This window comes from Xiphophorus couchianus, chromosome 21 (assembly GCF_001444195.1).
Source record: "Xiphophorus couchianus chromosome 21, X_couchianus-1.0, whole genome shotgun sequence".
NCBI lineage: Eukaryota > Metazoa > Chordata > Actinopteri > Cyprinodontiformes > Poeciliidae > Xiphophorus > Xiphophorus couchianus.
Genome location: NC_040248.1, coordinates 4,522,262 through 4,549,893, shown reverse-complemented (window position 1 = coordinate 4,549,893; position 27,632 = coordinate 4,522,262). Strand labels below are relative to the sequence as shown.

General features: G+C 37.1%; 1 protein-coding gene across 4 annotated transcripts in view; it reads left to right on the top strand.

Moving 5' to 3' along the window:
• The window catches only part of LOC114136861 (dipeptidyl aminopeptidase-like protein 6), a 266,529-nt gene that overhangs the window by 222,733 nt on the left and 16,164 nt on the right, over positions 1-27,632 (top strand). For all 4 annotated transcript variants that reach the window (XM_028005229.1, XM_028005231.1, XM_028005230.1 and 1 more), the window contains 8 exons: positions 545-597; positions 3,071-3,152; positions 11,587-11,707; positions 20,554-20,708; positions 20,788-20,885; positions 22,975-23,098; positions 23,187-23,225; positions 23,486-23,593. In XM_028005229.1, coding sequence (XP_027861030.1) covers positions 545-597; positions 3,071-3,152; positions 11,587-11,707; positions 20,554-20,708; positions 20,788-20,885; positions 22,975-23,098; positions 23,187-23,225; positions 23,486-23,593 — 780 coding nt within the window. The remainder of the gene's footprint in view (positions 1-544; positions 598-3,070; positions 3,153-11,586; positions 11,708-20,553; positions 20,709-20,787; positions 20,886-22,974; positions 23,099-23,186; positions 23,226-23,485; positions 23,594-27,632) is intronic.

The window sequence follows — 27,632 nt, the reverse complement described above, 5'->3', positions numbered from 1 at the left end:
AAACTGTAAAATTTCAGATAATTTGTAAAGTAGTATTTTGAAAATGTATCTTTTCTATATGAGCTGCAGATATTTTAGGTTCCATTAACTTTACTTCCAGTAATAAGAAACTACATGAACTTGGTTATTTTAAACCTAAATCTGCCAGAGGAATTAATTATTTTGGACTTGGCTATAAATAATTCCTGCATCTGAACCTGAATGTTCAACGGATTGGGAGTTACTCTGTTTTTCTATATAAATAAAAAATGAAGTAACAAGTTGGAGCTTGCATCAATATTATTTTAAAAGTGTCTGTTTTATGCAAATATTTTAAAAGCTTCTTAGATATTGCTTGTTTCTTTGTATTATTCATTAACAACTCCGTCCCTCTGAAGGATTTATTAATCCTGTTTGTGGTTTCTTTAATCTCAAAGAAAACACTGTTGTCCAGTTTAACCTCTGTGGACTTTTAATACTTTAGTGATTTCACTGAACAGAGGAACAAGAAACACACACTTTTTGTAAATGAAAAGGAGTTTAAACAAAGTATTTTTCTTTGCAGGTGTACCAGCATTCCTATACGGCATTTTACATCATCTGCAGTCTGGAGACTCCGTAAGTCGGCTTATGACAGACTCATTGGGTTTTATTATGTGAAATCTCATCTGATCTTCTTTCAAGAAGATTAATTCCAAAATCATCCAGCAAATCACCTCAAATCAACCTTATTGTTTATTTCTGAACCTCACAGAAAGCTGGCTGTAAATCTGAAACCAGAGCTAGCTGCTTTTCAGCATTTTGTCTCTTCAACTTCTTGTTAGACTAGAGCTATTTTTGCATGTCTGAGATGCTTTTTTGTTCCCTTAAGGTGCCTGTGTACTTATATCAGTATTGGTGTGGCCACGACTGATCGCACCACATCTCTGAGTTATTTACCTTGTCAAATTACACCACCACAGGTCTCTCAAAATCTGTTGCATTTTCTTAAAAATACACAAGATTTCAGAACTTCCACCATCAGTTTTAGCAAAGCTATGGAGAAAGAAACGACAGTAATCAATCAATCAAGTATATTTGTTTAGTGACAAAGCAGTTCAAAGTGCTTTATATTATAAAAACAACATATAGTCACTACATTTTGTCAAGTACCATCATCAGTACACATCAAATGTGTTGATGGTGATTGTTGCCTTATGATTCAAACTCTAAGCAGTCAGTCCTTCCAGTTTTTTGAGAATTATCGTGGAAATTCACACAAAATCAACAAATCCGCTGCACTTTTTTTGCACTAATACATAATTGGTTGTTTATCGCACATTTTTCTCAAAAATGATCAAAAACATTCTTACTTGTACTGAATAGCTGCCTCAGCCTTAACTGATCTCAGATTATAGTCCATAATCTATACAGTGTGTAATAAGAAGTCGAATTTATTGTCATAAGCTCAAATATTTCTAAATCGGTACCACTTTGATTTTCATTGCAAAAAATCATTAAATCCTGGAAGGACTGAAAAGATGTCCAATAATATTATTTAATTTTAAGAATTCATTGATATTTTAACAGTTTGTGATCAGTACATTCTGGCACAACCGGCCCTTTAAGAGCTTTTATGATCTCGATTTGGCCCAAAACAAAAATGAGTTCAAACTGCGGCTTGTTTCTTTGTGTCCTAGCAACAGTTACTGCTGATAATAGGTGCAATTTGGGGGTGTGCGTACCTTTCGCACAAAGTTCAGGCCTATGTCTTTGTGTGAAAGCGTGGGTTGTCAATTTTAGTGATAGGAGCCGCAAATGACACACGCAGATTAGCAGCCGCGCCCCCAACAGCCACTAAGTGTCTTTCTTGGAGCGCCGCCAGCCTGATGTGGCTCTGATGTGGTTGCAGGCTCCTGCTCCGCAGGAACCCCATCGTCTTAATTAGTTGTAAACTGGGCCTTTGGGGAAATGCACTAAACAAACTCTGCAACAAAAGTTGATTTAATCTAAATGTTGAGCACTTAAATGGCTGAAGGGGAGAAATAGAAATTAGTGAAGCAATGCAAGTTTGCACTTCCTGCAGCTGTAATTTATTTCCATTAAATCTTAATAAAAGAGGAGCTATTTACAACTCTATTTAATATGGCTCTTGCTTGTGATAAACAAAATGTATGACATTAGTTTCAAAATAGTATTTTGCATCTTTAAGCATATGAGTACGGAGTAAAAACACTGCAAAAACAAAATATTACCAAGTATTATACCAAGTTATTATAAGTGAAGTAATTTGCCAGTCGAACTAATACTTTTTCAATAATATTAATGAATTATTGACCAAAACAAGTTCTTATATCTTGCTGAAAATGTACTTGTAAGTTTGTTGTGTCTTATTTCATTTGTACTAAGATATTTTCACTAGAAACTAGACAAAAATACTTAGATTTTGTTATTTTGCAGTGAAAGTGACCTTATTTAAAATCATTTTGTATTGTAATTTTTTTTTCATTTTGTCGTTTTTGTCATTCATGGATGCACGTAACAAGAAAATGAAAATACTGTCATGCTACAGCTTTGGCATCCCGCAGTAAAAGCTCAAAGCTTACAGACAGATAAAACACCTTCAGATCTCAATGATGGGATTTTTAACCCAGAGAGGTTGTTGCTTTTTGAAGTCTTTCCCCGCATATCTGAATTTTTATCCCAAAGTTTATGTTTTTTTCCCTTTGGTGATTTATCTGAGCTGCAGGTCCCAGTATGGTAGCATTGTATCTGTTTATATATGTGATATAATGTGCTGCCACCCAGTGGTGTCGTCCTCTTTAAAGCCACATTCACATCTCTGTGGTTGACTTCATTCATCGTCAGCACCAGACAAAGACAAAACGTCAGCAGCTCCTCTAATTCAGCCTCCTGCACTGCACAGCACTGTTCCCAATAAGGAGAGGTGACACCCTTACACACTGTGGCTATTTATGGAGACACTTAAACCTTTGTTCGAAGATGTTCCACACTTGTTCTGCTGATGCTGCTGCGGCGGTGGGAGCTGAAAGTCATTGTGTTTGTGTCCAGGTGTCTTCACTTAACTTCTCCACGTCTGTTTCCCCCCCAGAGAAACCTGGAACCTGAACCCTCCGGAGGTGCGAAATGCTCAGCTGCAGTTCGCAGGCTGGGGTCCCCAGGATCAACAACTGGTAAAAAAAAGTTTATATTTTACCTGTTCCCACCAAGATTATCTAAAACTAGCAAAATAACTGAAATTGAGAAAACATTTTCATTGAAAAATAGTAATTAATGTGGAAAAAGTATAACTAACAGGAACTATTTTGTGCGTTTACAAAACGAACTAAAATACACTGAAAATATAGATGTGACATACTTCATTTTTCTGTTTATTAACCTGTTTATTATTTATGTTATGACAATTTATAATTTTTCCACCCTCACAAGCAGTTTACGTCGGCTGTCGGTAAATTACGGCACTCCATAATCATTCTGGCGGCTACGTTGGTAAACAAAATGGCGACGGCAAAATTTGGGAGAAAACAGCAACAGTTGGTTAAATTACCTAATTAATGTATAATCAATACTTTGACTTTTTTGAATTTCCCACCCAAAACTAAAGTATAAAAAGAGTAAAACTATTTCTATAATTAAATAAAACTAAAGTAAAACTAAACAATATTTAACTAATGAAAAGCAGCAAGCACACTCTAAAATCTTCTTAAAACTAAAGGAATTAGACAAACTAAAAGTCACAACGAAATAAAATTAAACTATTATAACCCTGATTCTGACTGATTGTTTTCTAAGATAAATTTATTCAGAGTTAACAAAGTGAACATGAAACTTTTCCAGTGCACGCAGAGAAAAGTGATGCCCTTCACTGTCTGTTTATACTTTTAATAGAGGATAAAACTAATTACATCTGAAGCCAGGGTTTTTCCTCTGGGACTTTATATTGGCTTTTTAGTCAAAGAAATAAGAATGTATTAATTAAAAACACACGCCTACTCAAGTTACAGTTTTTCCGTATAAAATCTCCGGTATTATTTTTGATGGAGGTTTTAAATTATGAGTCTCTGTTTGTTATGCTCATTATGCCTGCTTGTGTATTTTAAATACTTTTTACCCAATTAACTTTCCTGGAAAACATTTTTTCCCATTGCGCACACAACAGGTAAACTTTAATATTATTTTAGTGAGTCAGTTTTTATTAAGCACAGAGAGTGGAAAATATGACGTTTCAGGTCATTTCAGATTTAAACTTTATCTTTCTTTACAGATGTTTTTTCATCTTTCACACAAACATGCTTTGAGGGATTTGGTTTCCCATTCTCTAAATTTTCTAAAATAATTTTTGCCATTTATTTAGTCAGAATATTGATTAAAAGTCATGTTCTTGGTCAAGTGATACAATATGCGCCTTATGTACAGATGTTATCAGTGTCCAAACTAGTTGCAACATGGCCACAAAATTTGTATTAAAAAAATACAAAAACTATCTTTTTCTAATTATTTCACAGATAATATTTTAGTAAATTAAAGATGTCGGATTTCTGCAGAAAAACTGAAAATTATTGCAAATCTTGCAGATATTTCTTCTTAAAAACAAGCAAAAACAATGCAAACAGTGTCCTAAATGTTTGGGGGGTTTTTTATCTTGAAAAACTTTCAGTTGGTGATCCTGTTTTTCTATCAAACATGGCTGATAACAGAAAAAGTTTTTGTTGCATCTTTCATTTTTAGAAGACTTCATTTTGTCTGCTGCCACATTGAAAAGTTGCCCTTAATTATTTTAAATGTTTCTGCATCAACCTCCTGAGTGGACAAACCAAAGTTGAGCCATTTTTATTCTGTAATCAAATTCACTCAGAGGGCCACAAATGACCCCCAGGCTGCATTTTGGACACCCATTATAAATGTTCAATGCAGCAGTTTAGGATTTATGAGCAGATCAATTCAGAAAGATCAGTAAGGCTACAAAATCGATTTTTAAAAAAGTACTGGTGTGATCCAATCAACTTTTCTTCTAACTGAATATGATCGACTGACTTATTAAAGTCAGGGTTACACTTTATAATAAATAACTGGTTCATTTTAGAATAAAAATGTAACTTACCGCCACCGTTCTCTCACTCTTAAACTGGCTGCATCATTAAAAGCTGGTCGGAAATATCAAAATAAAAGCACTTTCTGTTCCATTTATTCAAAAGTTTAACAGTGATGATGTACTTACTTCATTATGTTGTAATTTATATCAAAAATATATGCACTATTGGCAAATGAAAATAAAGGCTTTGAATGTGGATTTATTTGGTTTTCCAATATTTTTTAAAATTCTCCAGCTCAGACTGACGGGGAAAAACCTCAGGGTCATTCTTTTGATGGAAAAATGTTAAATTCAGCCATTGGACAAGTAAAGTTGCTCATCAAAGACTTGACTAGGGATTTGACTAAGATCTGAAAAAAATGAATTTTTATCCTCTCTGTCTAAAACAAGCTTTGCATCTGTTTGTGTTTGTGCTTATCTTGTTAACTACATCTCATAACTGGTTAACGTATCCTAAATTTTAATAATCAAGAACAGGTTTGGAAAAAAAACAAACTTTACAGAATGGGGATAGATCTTTTGTCCAAATGTGATATTTTTACCTTTATGATTGAAAATATCTTGTCCTAAACAAAGAAAGTGAGGTTTTGTGAGCCCATTTGATCAACTCTAAAAGCCTCTAGATGTCTTAATGTAGGCAACAACTCCCCAGACAAAAAGCAAATTCATATTTTCTGTTACTTTTTAATAGACATTTATGATTAACTGTATAAAGCTGTTGTTTCTTTAAAGAACAACAAAAGCAGGATTAGGATTTCTCTCCTTTGTAGTTGAAGTTTGCAGTAAAAAGCTGTGGAGAAACACGTCGGCACTGACTTAGCCCTTTGATTTAAAACCAGAAGCAGAAAGGCAATTCAGCAGAAACAAACAGGGGGCACCATTATTCCTGCTAGTGCCTTTATAGTTGCCAGTTTGGTGATGTATTGTAAAAAGAAGTCTGCAAACTGAACTCGGTTTAGAATTACAGCGTTTTAGTTCAGTGTTTGTGGGCTACAAACCTGATATTAGGTTTTTTTTAACAGCATAAAAACATGGCTGAAAGGTGAGAAATTAGGATTTATCGAATGCTCTATGAAAAGATGCTAACTTCTAGGAACCAAGGGGACTATTTGAAATATTTAACAAATACTTATATTTCTGAAATCTACTCTAAACTCTCCTTGAAATGTAGACAAAGGACAGGGAGGTAACAGCAATTTAGACGGTGCATTTTCCTCCTCTTATTTCTGAACTTGAAACTTATTCATAAATGTGCAGATGTCTTGTGGCTTTAAGGGCTGAAACTCATAAAAGCTGTTTTTCTTACAAAGAGCTGAGAGCCATCTGCTCCTCATCCCTTAAGGACAGAGACTGGAAGAGAACAAACTAAATGGTGCATTAAAATGTTCCTTGTTTTTAAACAATATAAAATTATAGCAGGGTGGCATGAGGGTTTCCATTGTTTTAATAGTGGCCATGTTGCAGTCGCCTATAAAATAAAGGAGATGCTTTATGCATAAAAGATAAGATATGCCAAGTATTTTATGATATATTTAAATATACTGTATTTCTTGCTGGAAAATCAGTTTTTGTAAGAATGTGGAAATTAAATAAAATGTTATTGAAGAGCTTGGATTTCTTTCTCGCATCTCTGTGCCATAAAAATGTGATTTATTAGTAAATCAGAAGTTCAGCGTTTTTTGTTTTTTTTAATAACTGAAACTTTATAAACACATGAGAAGAGTACAGAGGTTGAAAATATTTTCCATTTGCTGCAAAATGCTTTTCTTTCATCAAAGAGATGGTTAGGAGTGGGTAGATTTTTTATCGCAATATCTTGTAGTTCTATTGTGATAACAATAAAAATGATGACAAAAACATATTCATTGCTTCTTTTTTTAGGGTTATTATGGGTTATCTATTAGTTATTTTTGCAATTCACCTTCTATTAAGAGTGTTTTATCAGATTAAACCGAAGTAAAAAATGCTCCCTGCAAAAGCAGGAGTGAAATTACCGTAATAACTCGATGTTGGCTGGAAAGCGCAACGACTCCCCTTTCAGAAACCGTTGGAATATTTCAGATAGCGCAAAGTGTGGCGGAATCACGGTACTGCAAATTGTAAAACTGTACTGTCGCAGACACGTTCGAACAAGAAGGTTTAACACATCAATTATTTTGTTTTTTTATGGACTTCCTTACTTGTTTGCATTTATTTATTTTTTGGCATTAAAAGATTACAAGAAAGTATTGGTTTTACATTCTGCCGTGTACGTCTTGAAATATTTTACTGCTAAATGTTTGAGTCCTGTCCTTCCCAAAGTTGTTCTCCAGTTATATAAAATACTCGTGGCCTTCCAACTGACTATCAAGGACAAGCACCAAGGTTTTATTCCTAACATCCATAATTTATGTCTTCAAGTGGTTTTCATTGCTCTGGTTCACGAGACAGATTTATCATTGATTGGTGACGACATTTATGACCCTCTGGAGACATAATGACTACATACTATAGTAGTTTAGCACTTATTGTCTAAGAAAATTAACTTAAACTGATTCAGGTTAAACTAAAGAAGCACAGGAAGTCGTGGTTTATTTCTACTGAGTCGCTGTCCATCTTCTCCCTCATCGCTCCATCAGATCAGCTGGAGTCTTAATGAGCTTCAGCGGGCTGGTTTACAGGGCGGTCAGAATGTAAGTGATTACGTCCTGAAGCAAAATGCTATTAATTACCCGTTATCTGATCGGAGGATTAATTAACTCGCTGGTAGATTGATGTGGGCTCAAATTTTGCTTCATCGTTCATGCTGTGGTTTCGCTTCTAGCAGCTGAGATGTTAACAGGAAGTGGCCTTTAGTAGAAACAATGCCAAACATGAGGGAAAATTGTTGTTAAATGTTACATCTAATCATTGTAAATCAGTCAACTCAAATCCTTCATGTTCTTGATTGAACCTCCTTTTTTGTCATCTACTCACATCGAGCTATTTGTTAGCCTCTGAAAATCATGTAGTCTGGAAAATTTGCAGCATAAAGATTTTCTTACAGTCCTTTTACCATGAAAAGTAAATCCCCCTGTAATTTTTTTCCTTGCACTTTGTAGGCGGCTAATCTTCCACATGGAGCCGATTCTCTTTCACAGAAGTACAGATACTTACAGAGGCCTCAGGAGACCTAATTCTTCTGTTGCTTTTCAGAGATGAACAAGAGGGCAGAAATTGCAAAACAGGCATTTTCCCAAATTAATTTCTGAACACAGTTCCTGTTAATTAATCAGACTATAAATGCCTGATTTGCATCGTCAAATCATATTAGTGCCCCACTTTTTATATGAGTTTAACAAAGCTGACTGCCAGTCAAAACACATAAAAAAATACATTCCAGTTGGCTTTGCATGTGATATATAAAGCGTTTTTTATTTAATTTCTGTCCACTGATTATTCTCTATCTGTAAATCTGTGGAGTGTAAATACAAAAACCAATTTAAAATGCTTTTAATCACTGATTTTGATTGGCAGCTCTGCTAAGTCGATGTGCAGAAAGTAGCGTAAAATCATCTGTTAAGTTGAGATATCTACTTGTAGAATTAAAGTTATGAACATTATGTACAAGAACATTTTTATTGGTTCAAAAACACCATGGCGGGTCGTGAAATTAAGCTGTCTATTTAAGAAAATCCATATTTTACAAAAAATATCAATTTAGTGGTTGCTACTAAATTACTTTGCTTACCAAAAATGTTAACACCATTTGAATTATTTCAAATTTTGTCAGGTTGCAAACACTAAATTCAAGATATTTTCCTTATATTTATTTGTAATAGGCCAAAATAAAGTAAGTTGTCAGTAATTAGGGCCGGGAAATAAATCATTAACAATATATATTATGATAGACACATGATCAATATCAATTGATAATACACCTGAGAGAACGTTCAATAATTTTACTGACCTTTGATCCAGAACAGCACGGCATTCTGGGGGATGTAGGCAGAGGAAAGGCTTTAGCGCAATCTCTCAGCCAGTTTAGCTAGGTTGATAGCATCAACTACCTTAATTCTTTGGTTACCTAGTAACTCACTCATTCTATGGTTACCTAGCAACAACCTGTTGAGTAACAGCAGCAGTTTAAGGTTTTGCCACCGTGTCTCATAATTGCTTAAAAAAAAAACAATGATGTGGAGAGAAAACTGTGGATAAAACATGAAAGGTCATGCCACCAGTTTGGCAATATTTTGGATATTTAAAGCAAAAACGAATCAATAATTATCCATTATCGATTGATATGAAGTGATTCTTAGACATATCGTCCAGCCCTAATTAAATAATAACCATTGCAGTCTGTCACTAGTCGTTTTGGAGACACAGTGAACAGACTAAAATTTTACTTATGTTGACACTTGCGCATCAACATGTTAAAAAAATTTGGCAAAATGTGGAAATCATGTTAACTCAGAAATACACTAAGAGGCCAAACTACAGTCAATTAGCAAGGTATAGAAACAAATGTCCAGGAACACTGGAGTTGCAGTTCATTTTGTCTGAGTACAGCACAGTAATGCTGCTGCAGCTGTTTTAGTTTCAGTTCCATAATCCAAACAAACTATCCTCTGTCTTCAAACTGTTTTGTGCTCCAGTTATCCTCAGAGCAGATTTTCACCTTCCCTCAGAGAACGGGGCCAGGTCTCCTCTCTTTGTTGTGTCCTAGATTGGCTTCTATACCGGGACTTGGTGTGCATTGGAGTGTCACCAAAGCACATAAGGCCCACAGCTTGCGCCTCCTCAACAGAAACTAATTGTGACAGATTCTGCTATATTTTTTTTTTTTTTTAAAGATGCAGGATTTGCTGAAGAAACTTAAGTGGCTAATTTTTCACCTCAAATACTAAATGTCAAACTGCTGAGACAGTGTAGCGAGTGGATAGATTGCTGAAATATTGGCTGTTTTTTTTATTCAAACACAACATGTCAATCACAAGGCCCACGGGCCAAATCTGGCCCGCCCTAGCTTTTAATGTGGCCCTCAAGACTCCGGAGGAATTGCATAAATAGAACCTTCAAGATAACTTAAATATTGTTTTATTAATCAAATCAAAGCGGTTTTTATCTGCACTACCAAACTACATCAGTCAATACTTCCAGTTTTACAGAGGTCGCAGAAATGAACGCAAAATCAGTGATTTTTTGCGCTTCTGCAGAACAGTTTATTAAAAGTTTTCCAGAACAGTTATCAAAAACCTCTATTTTAAGTGATGCCAACTCCCACCTGCAGGTGGCAGTATATTACTAATACACTTAGATGCTAGTAATAAAAAGTCAAATTTGTTATCATAATTAAGTGCAAATGTTGCAATATTTCTTGCAAATATTTCTAAATTAGCACCAGAAAAAATGTTGAGTCTTATTGCAAAAAAAATGACAAAAAATTAGCAAAATTATGGAGGGACTGATAAATGTTATCTAATTTTAGAAGAAGTTCTCAAATGCAGAGACGCTTTTAACCGTTAATCGGGTTTATCGATACATTCAGGCACAACTTTAAGAACATTCATGATCTTAATGTGGTTCAAAATAAAAACAAGTTGGACGCCCCTGCTTTAGAAGAAGGAAAAATCTTAGGCTGAAACAGAAGTGGACATCCTGCTGTGCAAAGCTTTATCATTCAGGCTGCACAGAGTGAATAGTTATTTGAGAATCTCTCTCAAACCACTACCAAGACACTGCCTTGAGGCCAAGACATTTACTTCCTAACGTGCCAAATTAGTTTTTTTCTGCAACAGCATTGATTTTCATGTGGTATATTAAAGCAGTAACATCTTAAAATTCTCACCCAAAGGGCAGCCTTGCCTTTCCTCGCTTACTGTAAGGCTCTGATGGTCCATTATTCTCCTTAATGACTGAATTGACCTTCAGTTATCTTAAAAGCCCTGCAGGACTATCTGGGGTTGGAGTCAAAGTCAAAATCTCATTCCCTAGGGTTTGCAGTTTCATAAGACTTTAAAAGGCTTCCATTTTATTTGCATTGTAACAGAACTGTTCTGAGAAAAACTATGTATTTTTAACATTGTGTCATAATGTTATGACACAATGAATTGTCCAAACTGGACTAATAGGTGCATAATTTAACATTTTTTAAAATGTGTAGTAACATTTTGTCTTTTTATCTTTCCGATAATGATAATGTTGTTTTGACACCATTTTCAAGTAATATAGTGATAATGGCACAATGGCCTCAAACTTTAATTTTGTACAGAACGTTTTAGATATGCAAAATAAAACACAGCGACTAAAAATGATAAATAAAAAGGAAATATAAACCACACACACAACCAAAATCATAAAACAAAGATTAAGACTCTGTAAACAAAATAGCCCTTCAAAAAATATGAATCATCAGAATGGAAATTACAGAGTACAATTTAATTTATCACATTAATTGGTTAATTGCTTAGTAACACTTCAATTCAGCTTTATAAAAGCTTTTTGCTTGTTGGTTGGCATCAGTTTAATCATATTTTGTCTGTTTTTATCCCCTGTAGATATTCATATTTGAGAACAACATCTACTATCGGTCTAAGGTGGAGAGTCGTTCGATTCGTCTAGTGTCTACAGGCAAGGAAAGCGTCATCTTCAATGGACTCAGTGACTGGCTGTATGAAGGTAATGGCAAAGTTTTATATTTAGTAAATTATTTATTTTCTTTCTTTTAGTTAAAAAATGCAGTGGAATCTTGGTAGATGAGAGATTCTGTCATTTTATCCATTTCTATTAAGTCTTTTAATTGTTTTGCATTCTCTTCATACTGGGAATTAAATAGATATTTAGATCATTTGTTCACTAGATCAATTAATTAATAGTCTATTTTATATCAGTCATTTCATTTATTGAAAACAAAACAAATACAGAGATATTTACATTTGAAATAATCCATCTGGGACTTAAATCTGATTAAACTAAGGAAGCAAGCAGATGCTGGCTGTGGTTTTGTATGTAGGCTAATGTAGAAATTGACAGAATTCACCTACTTCTCACACATGAAGCAATAAAAACCTTGTAAAACTATGTAAAACATAAATACATTTCTGTCCTCCTTTTTCCTTATGTTCTAATTTGTAGTATTCAGATATGGAAATAGGCATATTCGGTTTACTTTGGGATTTAAATCAAGCTAAGCTAACCACCTTTAGCCACCTTCAGTGTAGGGACTGAAATGTTTTTTTTCCACCACTGGAAAAAGGCTGTATATGTCCTTGTAAAAATAATACTAGCATAATGTACACCAATAGTAATAAAAACTATGTAAGGATAAAAAAAATATCTCAATATGTACACTAAAGAATTTATTTTGCTCTACTTTACACTTTCAAGACTGACTTTTTTATCGACTCCTTGGAAAGTGAAACATGTAAAACATTAGCAATAAAGGGTCTACTGCCCTTGATTAAGGTGAAATTTAGAGTTATGAAATGGCAGTAACAAATATTAACAAGCTGACATTTGCATCTTCTCCTTATAAAAGGAAGCAGTTAATCTCCTGTAAAAAATTATGCTGTAAACATGTACACTAAAAGGCTTTCTCTACTCTTCCCTCCTTATGCCCTGACATGTTTTATTAGCAATGAGTAATAAAAATGTCTGTTGCTCCACTTTCATTGAAGACATGTAGCTCTTAATTTCCTCCAGGTAAATTAAAAACTCTATTAATTTTCTTCTTCTTTACACAGACTAGAAAATAAATGAATGTTGTACATCGGTCATTTGCATTAATTTAGCTGATGTGTGTGTCAGTTGTCGGTGTAACTCTCACTGATCGAAGCTCTTCTGCTTGTTCCTACTTTTAAACTGGAACTGTGTTGGCACTCGGCTGATAGATTTCTTTCTGATATGAACGGAGCATGAACTGCCGCAGCAACGGAGCATGGGAAATGTGGATCTGCAGACCGATGGATGTTGTGATAGAAATACATGATGCCATAATTCACATTTCTGCTTCTCGTTAACGTAAATGGAATCTCTGATGATTCAGATGAAGCTTAATGCATCAAATCCCACCTCATCATCAAGAAAAGACATGCAAAGCTTTGTTTATTCGTAACGCTGTCCACCTGCAATGTAATAATCCAGGTCCATCCTTCAGGTTTTTGTTTTTTCTTTCTTCCTTCCTTGACATTTAAACATTTATCAAAGAGTTACGGCAACATCTAACCTTGTGACTCCTATTTATGGACCGCTGAAAGCCCAGTAATTTACACTCATCATTTATTGATGGATGAAGCTTTGACTCTGAGATAAAGCACATCTTCAACTTCAATACAGTCTGGTAAATGTGAATGGTATTAGAAAAGTCTGTGAAATAATACATAGCTAAATGTGAATAAAATGTTAAATATGGAATTTTGCAGGGATAAATTAGACACATTTCAGGCTCAAATTTAACTTTAAAGTGGATGATACTTCCAGCTCAGATTTAAAAATGTTTGGTTTGAGGAATATATCTTCTGATCTGTTACGCTGTGAAAGTGTCATAAAAATTACTGCGAACTGGAGAAACTTATTATAACAGAATAATTAGTTTGAATTCAAGCATTACAACCACAGCGGGAATCTTCATCTGCAAATAAGAGTTTGCTCTAAGGATTGGAACCATGATTTCACCAAGAAAATGTTTCATGACATTAAATCTGTGTTTGCAGTTTGTGTGTTGTGACAGTTGTGGTCCTAATTTACAGCAGCTAGACAGAAAACTGACAGCGAGAGAAGAAAGGCAGACAGTAAATGTCCTAACGTCTAATGCGTAGCTCATTCTTGGACTTCTGCTGGTGATAATTTATACACATTGATCAGATGATTTAGACTAAGTAATTAACTGTCAATGATTTGGGTTCAGTTGTAGTTTGTTCCAAATTTAGACCTTGAAAGGATCCATGATTAGTTTTAACAATAGGCTTTGAGAAATATTTATTTTAGATGTAGAAACAATACAGTAATAATCCTGTAGGCTATTTAGTTTTTATAAATTTTATTAAAATATTGTCACAGGAACCTCACCATGCTGTTCAGGCTGCAGTACATTCTGGATAAATGACGTCTAATGGTCCAACTGCCTGGCTCTGTCTAGCCAAAACAGTGATAAGCAGCGTCTTTAAGCCTTTTTGATTTGAAACGGAGCGCGCAGTAGTGCCACCAGTACTACTGCCGCAGAGCTCTGTTAGCATTTAAAGAGCTTCCAGTGCTGTCAGTCTGATATTTCTCCTAGCATTTTTCGCTTCAGTGACAGCACGGTTTAGGCGCTTTGTGGATAAAACCTTTCTTTTCTCGCTAGTTAAGGTATCTGTTAGAGCCTTTATTAGTTTTGCTCGTACAAATGACTGAAAGTCTTCTGGAGAGAAATGTTGAGAGCACGAATGTTTGTTCTTCGGAAGTTGTGTTCAGCTCCGGCTCTCTCCACTGCGCTTTTTATGTGGGAAATGATCCAGATTCACCTCACAGTTTTTTTGTTTGTTTGTTTTTAAATTACAGCCGATAGTTTCACAGTGTGGCATTATCAAAAATTACACCAGTCAAACGCTAAACAACTACTCTGGTAAAGTTAGTCTTCCGGTGTTTACTTTGTAGATTCCAGTATACTGTAGAAAGGACCATTATGTGTCAACAACCCACAGGGTAAAAAAATGACAACCTCCAAGGGTGAAAAATATAATGAAAGATTTACGTCTTTTTGAAGTAATTATGAGTTTTGGCGTATCACAAACAGCTATTTTTTAGTTAACAGGAAAATTACAATATATTTAGGGCAACTAATCTTCAACTAATCTTGGATACCTTTAAATTGTAGTAAATCCTAAAGTTGGTCGACCATAATAGCCACTGTTTTGTTCCCCCATTACGAGGGAATAAGAATACAACTCAAAAAATTTGAGTAATCTGAAAAGATCCCATTTTTTGTCACTCATTTTAGAAAGAAAGTGAAACAGAGTGAAATATTTAAAATCTTTAACTTTTTGTAATTTTAGAGTTAATTAAAACCCAAAAATGCTTGCTTTCCTTCCTGTTGCTCGTTAACATTTTCCTGCTACATTTTTTTCTTTCACTCAACTTTCTATGAGCATTCAATAAGATTTTCACAATATCCTAACTTTCTGAGACACTGAATTTTGAGTTTTGGTTAGAACTACTAGAAGCGAGCTTGAAATATTTCACTCTGACTAATAAATCTATGTAATATACGCTGCAAAAACACAAAATCTAACCAAGTATTTTGGTCTAGTTTCTAGTGGAAATATTGTAATAAACTCAGATAAGACAAAACTGGTTTACAAGTAGCTTCTCGGCAAGATATGGGAACTTGTTTTAAGTAAATAATTTCTTCATATTGATAATCCTTCATATTCGCTATAAGTGAAGTATTAAGAAATTATTAATTAAAACAAGCAACTTTTCTTGATCAAAGTTATTTGTAAGCTATTTTTGTCTTATTTCAAGTATACTAAGGTGTTTGCAGTAAAAACTAGACCAAAAATACTTGGTAAGATTTTGTGTTTTTGCAGTGTATGACTTTTGCTTTCTCAAATGAGTGACCAAAACTATTGAACTTTTTCACAGACGTTGAGGTAAATTATGCGTGTAAAAGCCAAACATTCCTCACCAGAGGCTGATGCTGACAACTGGGTTTATTTCTTTACTGTTGTAAATAAAGTGTAAGCCCCTTTTTTCATTCCTGTTAGAGAAAAATCCCTTCTCAAAAACTGTATCTGTAAGCCTGTAAAAAGATTTGGCTTTGGCCCAGTGGTGATGCAAGTGTCTGCAGGGGGAAGCTTATAAGCTGAGCCAGTCTCTGTGATGTTTACAATGACCAGTGAGACTGCAAGGCACAACATTTTCCATGCTAATGACTCAGCCTCTCCTCTGGCCAAGGTCAAGCTGAGGCTCGGTCTGCCTGTCCTTCGGTGGCAGATTGGGTGCAGAGGGGGCGAAAGGCTGCCAAATAATCTCCCAGGCTCCGATATCCTCTTGGTTTTGCTGTTCTGCTTTAATCCACGAATTTGTGTGTTTGAAGTGAGTTGGGAAGAGAAAATTAAAAGCAAAATTAAAGGAGTGAGGACACATTGAGGAGTAGCAACAGCAGCTGTGTTACAGTCCAAAACACCTCAGGTGTCCTGTCATCTGTTGGCTGTCTGATTACTGAGGCGGCAGACGTCCTGACACATCCTGCAGTGCAGCGCGGCCACAGGAAACAGCTGTTTATTGGGCTCTGTCGTTCCCAGATAAAAACCCACCTTTGCTTTGATTCGGCTCCTTCTTGCTTCATAGATGTTTGGCGAGATGGCTGTTTGCGTCAAGAGGCTCGTTCTCTGGGCTGCTTCTGTTTATCGCTCTGTTTGTGTCGGAGCCTGCAGGGCATAAAGTAACTGCATAATCAACACTTGTTTACTGAGGAGGGAAAGATTAACAAAGGGGAAATGGAAATGTGGATTTTTCTTTCTGTTTTAGGGGGACGTCTTGGTGGATAGGTGCCAGGATGTTTTGTTTTTTGTATTTATCAAAGGAATTCAGGGGGAAATGTTTTAGTTTGGACCAAAATCTGAAATATTTTGGTTTGGAAACGTTGGCAAGGAGAACTGAAGAAGGTCTACAGATTCATGAACGATACAGATATAGATAATATCCATCCATCCATCATCCACCCACTCACCCATCCATCCATTCATTCTTTCTTTCTTTCTTGGGAAAGACATGAAAACATTGAACTAATGGAATTGCCATTTTTCTCACCTACAGTAACAAAAATGCTAATACAGGTAAAAACAGTAGAAAACAGTAACATCTCTTGGTTGCTACGTTTCCATAGCAATCATCTGATGCTTTACATGCCAGGTGTGTGTTTACATTTCTTTCCTACAAATTAAACATGCAGAGTTTGGTCAGTTCAGTTGAGACTTTAACTAAAACCAAATGCTTTCCTCAGATGACGCTGAGATGTAACTTGTTACATCTTATTGTAACTCTGACAACAGAGAAACTGCAGTAGGTGGGTTTCAATTAGTGGGAAAACACCTCAGGTCCACTGTAACGTATGGTGGTGCATCAGTGATGCTGTGGGACTGTCTTTATAAAGCGACTGTATCCATAAATCTGGTTTCTCAGTTTTCTGTTTCTCTCCTGGTTGCCTTAGGCATCTAAAACTCATTTAAACATCTTGAAATAAAATAAAATGTTACCTTTCATACCATTTAAAAACAGCTTTTGTTTTTATTTAAAACATTTTAATACAAACGAAATCTGTAAGACGGTAAAGGCTTTCTCACAACATTCCCATAGTGTGTGAACTTCAATTATGCGTTGTTATGTTGAGATGAATCCGCAGACAGTGATCTTTCTCTGACATGCCCTCTAATTAATTTGCACATCATTAAGGCAGCTTGAAGCTACGGCTCTGCTGTCATTCCTCTGAGTTAAATTATGTTTCAGTATCAATCTACATCATTTGTCAGATGTCTGACGGCAGGTTTAATATAAAAATCCAGAACAAAACGAAGCTGTGGTTAGATTTCGAAAAATATAGTATTAATATTTCTGTGCTGCACTGCTGCCCTCTGTTGGTCACATTAATGACTGTGGTTAACATTTTAACTTTTTCCCCATTAAACATGTGACTAAATATGTTCAGGGCAAACTTTTGCACGAGTTGTTGAAAATATGATCCGAACCCGACCCGAAACGTTTGATTTTCCTGATCTCATCAGCTCATTCTACCAAGTCTGTCACCTTGCACTCATTATTTCCCTCCGGCCACTCGACTCATTGTATCTCATGCATTAATAATGCGCTCCACTCGCTGCATAATGTAGTCTGCACGGCGAGCCAGAGAGCGAGTAAAAAGGAGATGAGCTCACCTTGGTGATCGTCTCAATGAGGCGACTGGAAAAAAAAAAGGAGACAGCCCCATTACTTAGGAGGGAAAATGAGAGTTAGCTCATTAAAAGTGTTTCTCCCACTGCTGCCTTCGTCTCCTCACACAAATCAGGATGCTTTGAGAAAGGTAGCTGTGTTCTCCTTGACTAGCTAAGGTGACTGGGCGCCAGCCAGACGAGTAAATTTGTCAGCCTGCTGCTTCTAGTCCGCATGAAGGACCTTTTAAAGCTGCCGCTGGTGGAGACAACCATGCGGCGGGGAAATTTATAGATATATATTTGCAAATGTACTTTAGCTTTGGTTGGTGCTTCGCTGCTCTGGCTGTTTCAGATCCTGCTGCGCTACGCCTGCAGGGTGCTTTGCTCTCCGGCTACCAGCCTTGTTCCTTCACTTCACACCTCCACAAGGACAGCAGGTGTTTTAATTAGCTTTACAGCGTCCACTGGGAGGATTTTTTTAGACTTTGTGTACAGTGCCCTTCAAACATTTCTGAACCGCCTGACCTTTTTCTCAATTTATATTAAAAAACACATTTAGATGTATTTTATTTGCGAGAGCAACACAAAGTGGTGAATAACTGTGAAGTGGAAGGAAAATGATCGGCAAATGTTTCAGAAATACAGATATAGAAAAGTGTAACATGCATTCACCCCGTTTCACTCTGCAACCCGTAATAAAATCCAGTTAATGCAGCTTTGTCTGTTTAAATCAGGGCTGTCCAAAGTGCAACCTGGGGCCATTTGTGGCCTTTGGACTGGTTTTATGCGGTCCCCGACTGCAATTCTAAAATGATACAAATTTGGCCCATAAATGCAGATGGAGACTTTTCTTCTTTATTAAACTTGGCTAAATATAGCAAGTGTTTTGAAACAAAGTGACCCAAATCCTGTTGTTATTATTATCATTGCCAAAAAAATTTTAAAGTAATCTCAGAAATGTTCTAGAAAAAACAAGGAATTTTACTGGGAAAAAAAGAAAGTTTTTTAGATTAATATCAGAAATGTTCTCCAAAAACATTTAAATGTCTAAATTTCAAATGTAGAATTTATTTTCTTTTTTTCAAACGTTTTCTGAGATTAATGAAATGTACTCCTTTCTTTCCATCTACAGTAGCCCTAATACACTGAAATCACTGTCAAGTTTTGGATCTACAATAAATAACAAGCTACTTTATTTGCTTGATTTTTGGGGTTTTTTACAGTGAGTCTACAATCTTGGCCCACTTGGCAAAAAGTTTGGACACCGCTGGTTTAATTTAATGTCAATATAAACTTAAAAATGGGATTGATGTGCTCTATCTTCCTGTGATTGTAATTACTTCAGCACCAACTGCATTGATGCTATAAAATAAAACAGTGGGATTGTTGTCAAAAAAGTTTCCTCATCCTACTTTTATTTGCATTATTAGTTAAAATAAGTCACCGTCTGTGCCTGTTTACAGCACAGATGATGCAGCATCAACTCTGCTTTGAGCCCACATTGTTCCCGGTCAGTCCAGCGAACAGGAACGCTTCTTTACGCAGCGAGTAACAAGCCAAAACAACTATCAGTGCAGTTGTTGCACCAGCAGAGAAATAACTGTTGGGTTCATTTCGAGGAACGCAGCCGAGTTGTGTTTCGGTCAACAGGGTGTGTGGAGATTAAAAGCCGCTGTGATTTATGATCTCAGCTATCGGTGCTGTTTGTGCTGCAGTGTGTAGGTTTCACAGAGACAAACTAAGATTAAATGGATGATGTCAGTCAGGAAAATGGTAATATAAAAACTTGCGGTAGAACTTTGTATTTGTTGTCAAATTGCAGCAGTTAAACCAGGTAGAGGGAGTTCTGTAATTTTTTTATTTTTCTGCCCAGAACTCTAAATATTTATTTAATATAATTTAGTTACAACAAGAGAGTTTCTATTATGACTGTTCACATCTTTCTTGTTTCTAATTTTACTTATTTAACCACTCACTAATACATTTATTGTCCTCAAAAATGATGACACTGTCAATAATATAGTGACACAACTGGTAATCTACTGACTTTTTCTGAGCAAGAGGTTCTCTAGTTTTGTTTTACAAAGTTCCCTAATCTATTTTATTAATTTTCAGCTCTTCTTTATAATATTCTCTAAAATACATGTTGAATTGTACCAAATTAACAGGAAAAACCAGTGGTCAGTTCTTAAAATAGTTCAAAGACAATTTCCAGACCACCAAAATACTAGAAATAAAATTTATGTCTTACAAAGTAACTTTTTAGCAATATATAGAGGCTTGTTTTAAGTAAATAATTAGAAGACCAGAAGTAGCCTGGACAAACTTCAGTCCATCTTGAGTTTGTTTAAATGTAAACTTAGCCAGGCTAAAGTGTGGCCACACCCCTGAGATTGGACATTAATGCCAAAACTTAAAGGGCCAGAGATTACTTTATGTAATCCATTTTCTACACCTTGTAAGGTTGTATACCTGGATCGGACACCAGTCCTGTTCTCAAAAAACTCTAGATTTAAACCCAATAAATAAAAGGTACTTCTGCTAATAATAATTATACCCAGTTTGAAATGTCGTTCTATGTCATTTTGATTGGTTTCCTTCTTCTTCTTCTTCCAGAGGAGATCTTCCACTCACATATCGCCCACTGGTGGTCTCCTGATGGAGCCAGGTTAGCCTACGCTACCATCAACGACACTCTAGTGCCGAAGATGGAGCTGCCAATGTTCACCGGATCACCATACCCTATGGGGAAGGAATATCCATACCCAAAGGTATGATTTCTGACTCCTACTACAACACTGCTGCGATATAGTTTACTAAATCAGAACGAGATGTTTTCATCCTGTTCAGGCTGGGGAGGAAAACCCGGTCATAACGCTGTACGTTGTGAACCTTAACGGCCCTCTGCACACCATCGAGATGAAACGACCTGATGATCCCAGGATCGGGTGAGACAAATTCAGCTTTTTGGCTGCATTCGTAAATATTATCATTTCAAACTTGGAAAACATAATCAGCAGGAATTGACTTGGTGAACCGAATGTACTCCTTTCTTATTTTGCTTTTGAATCCAGAATAATTTGGCATCAGATGTGCGCCATCTGAGAACTGCTTCAGCTTCAAAATGGACGTTCTTAACTTGTTTTTTTAGGCAGCTGCATGGTGTGGACTTCACGGTTAAATCAGTTACAGAAAGCTGCTCGGTCTCTAATGCTGCAAATGCATTTCCAGCACCAGGCCTCACAGGTGGTCAGAAAGCATGTTAAAAAACTTTATCTGACAAAGTTATTGGACAACTGATTTGATTGTTTTTTTTAGCTCCAGCGGTAAAACGCCTCAAATATAAGAGTTTCAGTTGGAGGGTATTTTTTCAGGCCAAATCCATTAACGTTCACATTTGTACTGTCTGGGCCATTTGTATCGATCTGCGGTTTCTGTGATGGTTTGACCTACAAAAACAGAGTTAAACCTGTTTCTCTTGAACAATTACAGCATAAAAAAAAAGATAAGAACAGCCCTGAAAATATGTTTTTAGCTTTTCTGCCATGACGGATCATTAATAATTTATACGGGGAGCAGTTGCTGTAAAACGCAGTTTTTACTTTAATAAAGGTAGAACTATAATTGCCCAAAAAGTTATTTAACAGCCATAAAGCATCTTGTTTTAGTGGTTAATGCTGCTAAAAGCAGAGAGTATATTTGATCTGAGAATGTACTATGTCAGGGGTGTCAAGCTCATTTTCGTTTTGGACCAAATCGAGATCATAAAAGCTCTTAAAGGGCCGGTTGTGCCAGAATGTGTTGAAAGGCCTGTTCACAAACTGTTAAAATATCAATGAATTCTTAAAATTAAGTAATATTATTGAACATCTTTTCAGTTCCTCAAGGATTTTGTGATTTTTAAAAAAAAAAAAAAACTAAAGTGTTTGTGGGACTAATTTAGAAATATTTGCTCTTATTTATACAGGTAAATTTGACTTTTTATTACTCGCTGTATAATAATCTGACATCAATTAAAGCTGAGGCAGCTGTTTAGTACAAATAAGAAAGGTTTTGACAATTTTTTAGAAAAATCTGCAATACTCCCAATTCCCAATTATGTGTTAGCGCAAAAAAAGTGCAGGGATTTGTTGAGTTTGTGTGAATTCCCACGATAATTCTCAAGAATTTTGCTTTCTATTCTATTCTATAAAAACTACATTGATTTGATTGATAAGATAACATTCAAGCACACTTAGTATTTAGTATAGAATCTAGGGGGCCACATAAAATGCTGTGGCGGGCCGGATTTGGCCCACGGACCTCGTATTTCACACATATGTAGTAGATGCTTTTCTTTACTATGGAATTTTCCAACTTCATCAGGATAAAACAGAGCAAATGTTTGTCTCACCTGATTGAACGTCTGTTTCTTACATTTGTGTAAGAAGTTAGGTTTTTTTTTAATTAGCCTTAAAACGTCTCTTAAAATGATCTCAGTACAACAATAATATTGTTTATTGCAATAGTTTTTGGGACAATTTATCGTCCAGTGACCTTTGTTTTTTTGACAGGTCTAATTATAGTTTATTAAAAACTAACCTCTGAATAAATACACAGAAAGCAACAACATTCAAATAAAAAAATGTAAATATTTCAACTTTTTTAAGTAAAATTTTTTCTAATAGTTTTTACGTTATTACTGTAAACAAGTTTCTTTGCCTCAAATTAACTTGTCAGGTAAAAAAAACCAAAAAGCTTCACATGAATGTCCTCATTTGAGCTCATTTGTGTAAAAAAAAATGTTGTGCTGCTGTTAAGCTGAATTTGAGATACAGTCTGTCCTTTTTTTACTTTAATGTGCACCTAAATCTTAATAAAGGTAATATTCATTATGCATTCTCCATGTGCTTCTCTATTATATCGTTCTGTGTGATTTTTGTAATGTAATTTAGTTTTGCCATCATCTGCAGTCAGCTAATGGACGGTTCCAGTGCTTTTATCCACTCATGGTTTATTCAAACTGCACAGCGTGAAGCTGTTAACTGTGTTTTTCAGTGAGTACTACGTGACAATGGTGAAGTGGGCCACCACAACCAAACTGGCCATTAACTGGCTGAACCGAGCCCAGAACATTTCCATGCTGACGCTGTGTGAGGCCACGACAGGAGTCTGCACAAAGGTACGGTCCGGCGTGCGTCTTATAAGAGCTGTTTGTGCCTGAGGCGGTTTCCGTGCGTCGACTGAAAACTGGCAATCTGTTCTTCCAGAAACACGAAGATGAAAGCGAAGGCTGGCTCTACAGGCAGGTGAGGATGTTCAACACATTTCTAACTCGTGTTTGGGGCTTTTGATGAACATCTTCAGGGATTCGTTTCTCAAACTGATGGTTTAATTTGGTAAATTAGAGTTACTTGCTTTGTTTTCTCGCATTTTCTGCCTGATTACAGACTGATTATCGTTTTTTTGTTTCATTGTTAATTGGGTCATTGTTCTTTTTTATGTTTAACTGTCGTTTGATTGCAGTTTTCTCCCTAACAGAAGTGGAAAATCTTTCCTTTCTCTTCAGAATGAGGAGCCTCTGTTTTCTAAAGACGGCCTGAAGCTCTTCTTCACGCGCGCCATTCCCCAAGGCGGCCGGGGGAAGTTCTTCCACATCTCCATGTCCGTCTCCCAGGTCAGGGGTCATTTATGAGACAAGAATCATTTGGCAATGCTTTTCATTTCAGTTTCATTCAAACAACTTAATACTTCCATTTTTGTAAAATTACAAAGTTGTGGCACCACCCGATCATTAGAAAAATAATAGCCAAATAGTTCAGTTAAGTTGTCTGTTATTTTAAGTTTTAAAATAATAATAGATGATGGCATAAATTAAGCACTGGGGTTCTTGGAACATCAAAATACAAAATAAACTCACATAATGTCTCCATCATTCACTGCAAAAACACCAAATCTTACCAAGTAATTTTACTCTCAATTCTAGTGCAAATGTCTTATTACACTTGAATTAACACAAAACTAACTTACAAGTATCTTTTCTGTAAGATATAGGAGTTTGTTTTAAGTAAATAATTCCTTAAAATTTGTGAAAATGTTCTACTTCCATTCTCAGATAAATTCACTCCTAACAAGACAATTTCCCCATTTTATAAGTAAAATAATCTGCCAATGGAACTAGTGTTTTTTAATCAATATCAACTTGAAACAAGTTTCTATATCTTGCTGATGAGCTACTTTTACGTTTTGTTGCATCCTGGGTGTTGAGTCCTTGGGAAGTGGACTCTCCTTTGAACATTTGTTTGCATTGCAGTCATTGTAATTGTAACTTGACACCCATCCATCCATCCATCCATCTTCTTCCGCTTATCCGAGGTAGGGTCGTGGGGGTAGCAGCTTCAGAAGGGAGGCCCAGACTTCCCTCTCCCCGGCCACTTCTTCCAGCTCTTCCGGGGGAATCCCGAGGCGTTCCCAGGCCAGCCGAGAGACATAGTCCCTCCAGCGTGTCCTGGGTCTTCCCCGGGGCCTCCTCCCGGTGGGACGTGCCCGGAACACCTCACCAGAGAGGCGTCCAGGAGGCATCCTGACCAGATGCCCAAGCCACCTCAACTGGCTCCTCTCGATGTGAAGGAGCAGCGGCTCTACTCTGAGTCCCTCCCGGATGACTGAGCTTCTCACCCTATCTCTAAGGGAGAGCCCAGCCACCCTACGGAGAAAACCCATTTCGGCCGCTTGTATCCGCGATCTCGTTCTTTCGGTCATGACCCAAAGCTCATGACCATAGATGAGGGTGGGAACGTAGATCGACCGGTAAATCGAGAGCTTCGCTTTTTGGCTCAGCTCTCTCTTCACCACGACGGACCGGTACAGCGCCCGCTTGACAGCAGACGCTGCGCCAATCCGCCTGTCGATCTCCCCCTCCCTTCTTCCCCCATTCGTGAACAAGATCCCGAGATACTTAAACTCCTCCACTTGGGGCAGGACACCCCCCCTGACCCGGAGAAGGCACTCTACCCTTTTCCGGCTCAAGACCATGGCCTCGGATTTGGAGGCACTGATCCTCATCCCGGCCGCTTCACACTCGGCTGCGAACCGCTCCAGCGAGAGCTGCAGATCACGACCCGATGAAGCCAGAAGGACCACATCGTCTGCGAAAAGCAGAGATGAGATCCTAAGGCCACCAAATCGGATCCCCTCAACACCTTGGCTGTGCCTAGAAATTCTGTCCACAAAAGTGATGAACAGAATCGGTGACAAAGGGCAGCCCTGGCGGAGTCCAACTCTCACCGGAAACGAGCCAGACTTACTGCCGGCAATGCGGACCAGACTCTGACACCGGTCATACAGGGACCTGACAGCCCGTATCAAAGGGCCCGGTACCCCATACTCCCGGAGAACCCCCCACAGGGCTCCCCGAGGGACACGGTCGAACGCCTTCTCCAAGTCCACAAAACACATGTAGACTGGTTGGGCGAACTCCCATGCACCCTCCAGGACCCTGCCAAGGGTGTAGAGTTTGTCCAGTGTTCCACGACCAGGACGAAAACCACACTGCTCTTCCTGAATCCGAGGTTCGACTATCCGACGGACCCTCCTCTCCAGGACCCCTGAATAGACCTTGCCAGGGAGGCTTAAGAGTGTGACCCCTCTATAATTGGAGCACACCCTCCGGTCCCCCTTTTTGAACAGGGGGACCACCACCCCAGTCTGCCAATCCAGGGGAACTGCCCCCGATGTCCATGCGATATTGCAGAGTCGCGTCAACCAACACAACCCTACAACATCCGTAACTTGACACCTTCAATAAAATATAAAAAGAAAAAAAAAGTTTTGTCTAAATTCAAGTAAACTAAGATATTTACACTAGAAACTAGATAAATACTTGGTAAGATTTTATGTTTTTGCAGTCTGCAAGAGTTTATTAACTAAAAGGAGTCCAGAAATGTGCAGGTGTAGGTTATTATTAGTTATGTCAGTCAATTGAAAAATTTAATCAAATTAATCACAGTCTGGCACTTTGATTAATCACGATTAATCTCTATGTAAGCTACAAATATAAATATGCATGCAGTCGTGGTTCTTACAGGAATGGTTCCCTGGGCAAAACCCTCCTCCTGCTGAACGCCAACCAATTAAAATGCAAGTAATTATCAGATTTTCTTTTCTTTTTTTTTGCAGCATAAAACAGGTGATGTATTCTGCAACTAAGGGAAACTTACTTCACTACACACGCATACAAACAGTAGCAAACCTGTTCAGGAACAACAAACAGAAACGACAGATTCACTTACTTTTTTAGTTTCTGATGCCGCCCTGGATAACTGCCCAAAAACCATCACTGTTTGCAAGTTTTCAAAAAATATTCTATTGTCTCAAACCAAACATGTCTGAAAAGTTTTTCAGATTTTATATTCAGGAAAGTTTACCCCTTTGAGTCCTAAGTCTGCAGTGCCATGAGGGGGGAAGGGCCACGGGGAGCAGTATGGATGAATGAAAAAAAAAAACGGTTACACAAAACTGTTTCACTGTAAAGATGGTTTGTAGTTTTTTTGTTGCAAGCTGAAGTGTGTAAACTGTATGTGTATAGGTTTATGTCTGGTTGAATGATGTGTGTGCCCAGTTGATTCTTTTTTCTTTTTTGGGGGTTTTTATTCTAATCCATGGGAGAACCAGAAAACCTTTAGGAACCACTGGGTTAGAGGAAGCCATTTTGTTTTAAACATTTTAGAAACTCTCCATTCACTCATTTTATGGAACTGGTGCGATTAGGCGACAGTCACTTGTCCTCATCCAGCCGAGCAACAGACTTAACTTATGCGTGTGAAATTTTGAGCTTATGCATGTAGATGTGCACATGTGCTGCAAGCTTCTTTGCAGCACATGTGCTACAAACATGATGCTAATTCACGCACTGCTGTGAATTAGGTAGCGATCTGCATGAGAGAGGCTTTTAGGTTAAAATAGGTAGTTTGTGCATGCTTTGTGCTTGTTTCTGCAGTGTGCCTCTGTGTACCTCGCCTCTCACTTAATGACTTTTGGAGTTGGGCACTTGCCCCCGCGACCCTGCAGGGAAAAGCTGCTACAGCCACAGGATGGATAGTGCACTTTCTTTCCTAATAGCATTGAAAAAAGTTAGAATCAGACCTTGAACTGGCTGTAAACCAGTCCTCTTTCCTTCTCCCTCCATCACTGGCTGCATTTTTCAACATATAACGCATTAAACCGTTGAACAGTTTAAGGATGCTCAGATTTATCCCTGCAGCACGGCGCAACGTGCAGTAACTGCTGCCAGCAGGTAGATGAATGTGCTTCAGGCTTTCAGCTGCAATAGACAAACAGCAGCTGTGCACCTCCTAAATGAGCAATAAAGTAAAGTGTGAAAGTTGCTCTAGTTTAGATGCTGACTGCCTGTCTGGCCGATGGCTACGCCCGGGGTATCTGTGAAGGGAACGCAAATATATGGCCACCTAACACACTCAGCAATCTGAAAAATCAGCTGGTAGAAGGAATCAGTCTAAATATAAAGTTACTCTTCCCATTTATTGCTCACATTTCAACTGAAAACTGATTTTACTGGTGGTATAAAGATCGTCTCCATTATATACTCTTATGTCTATCTTATCTTGCAGTATTGAAGATATACTTAATGTCTTCTTATATATATTCAAAAGTATTAAAATCACTAACTTTAATATGATTTTTATGTGAAGGACCAA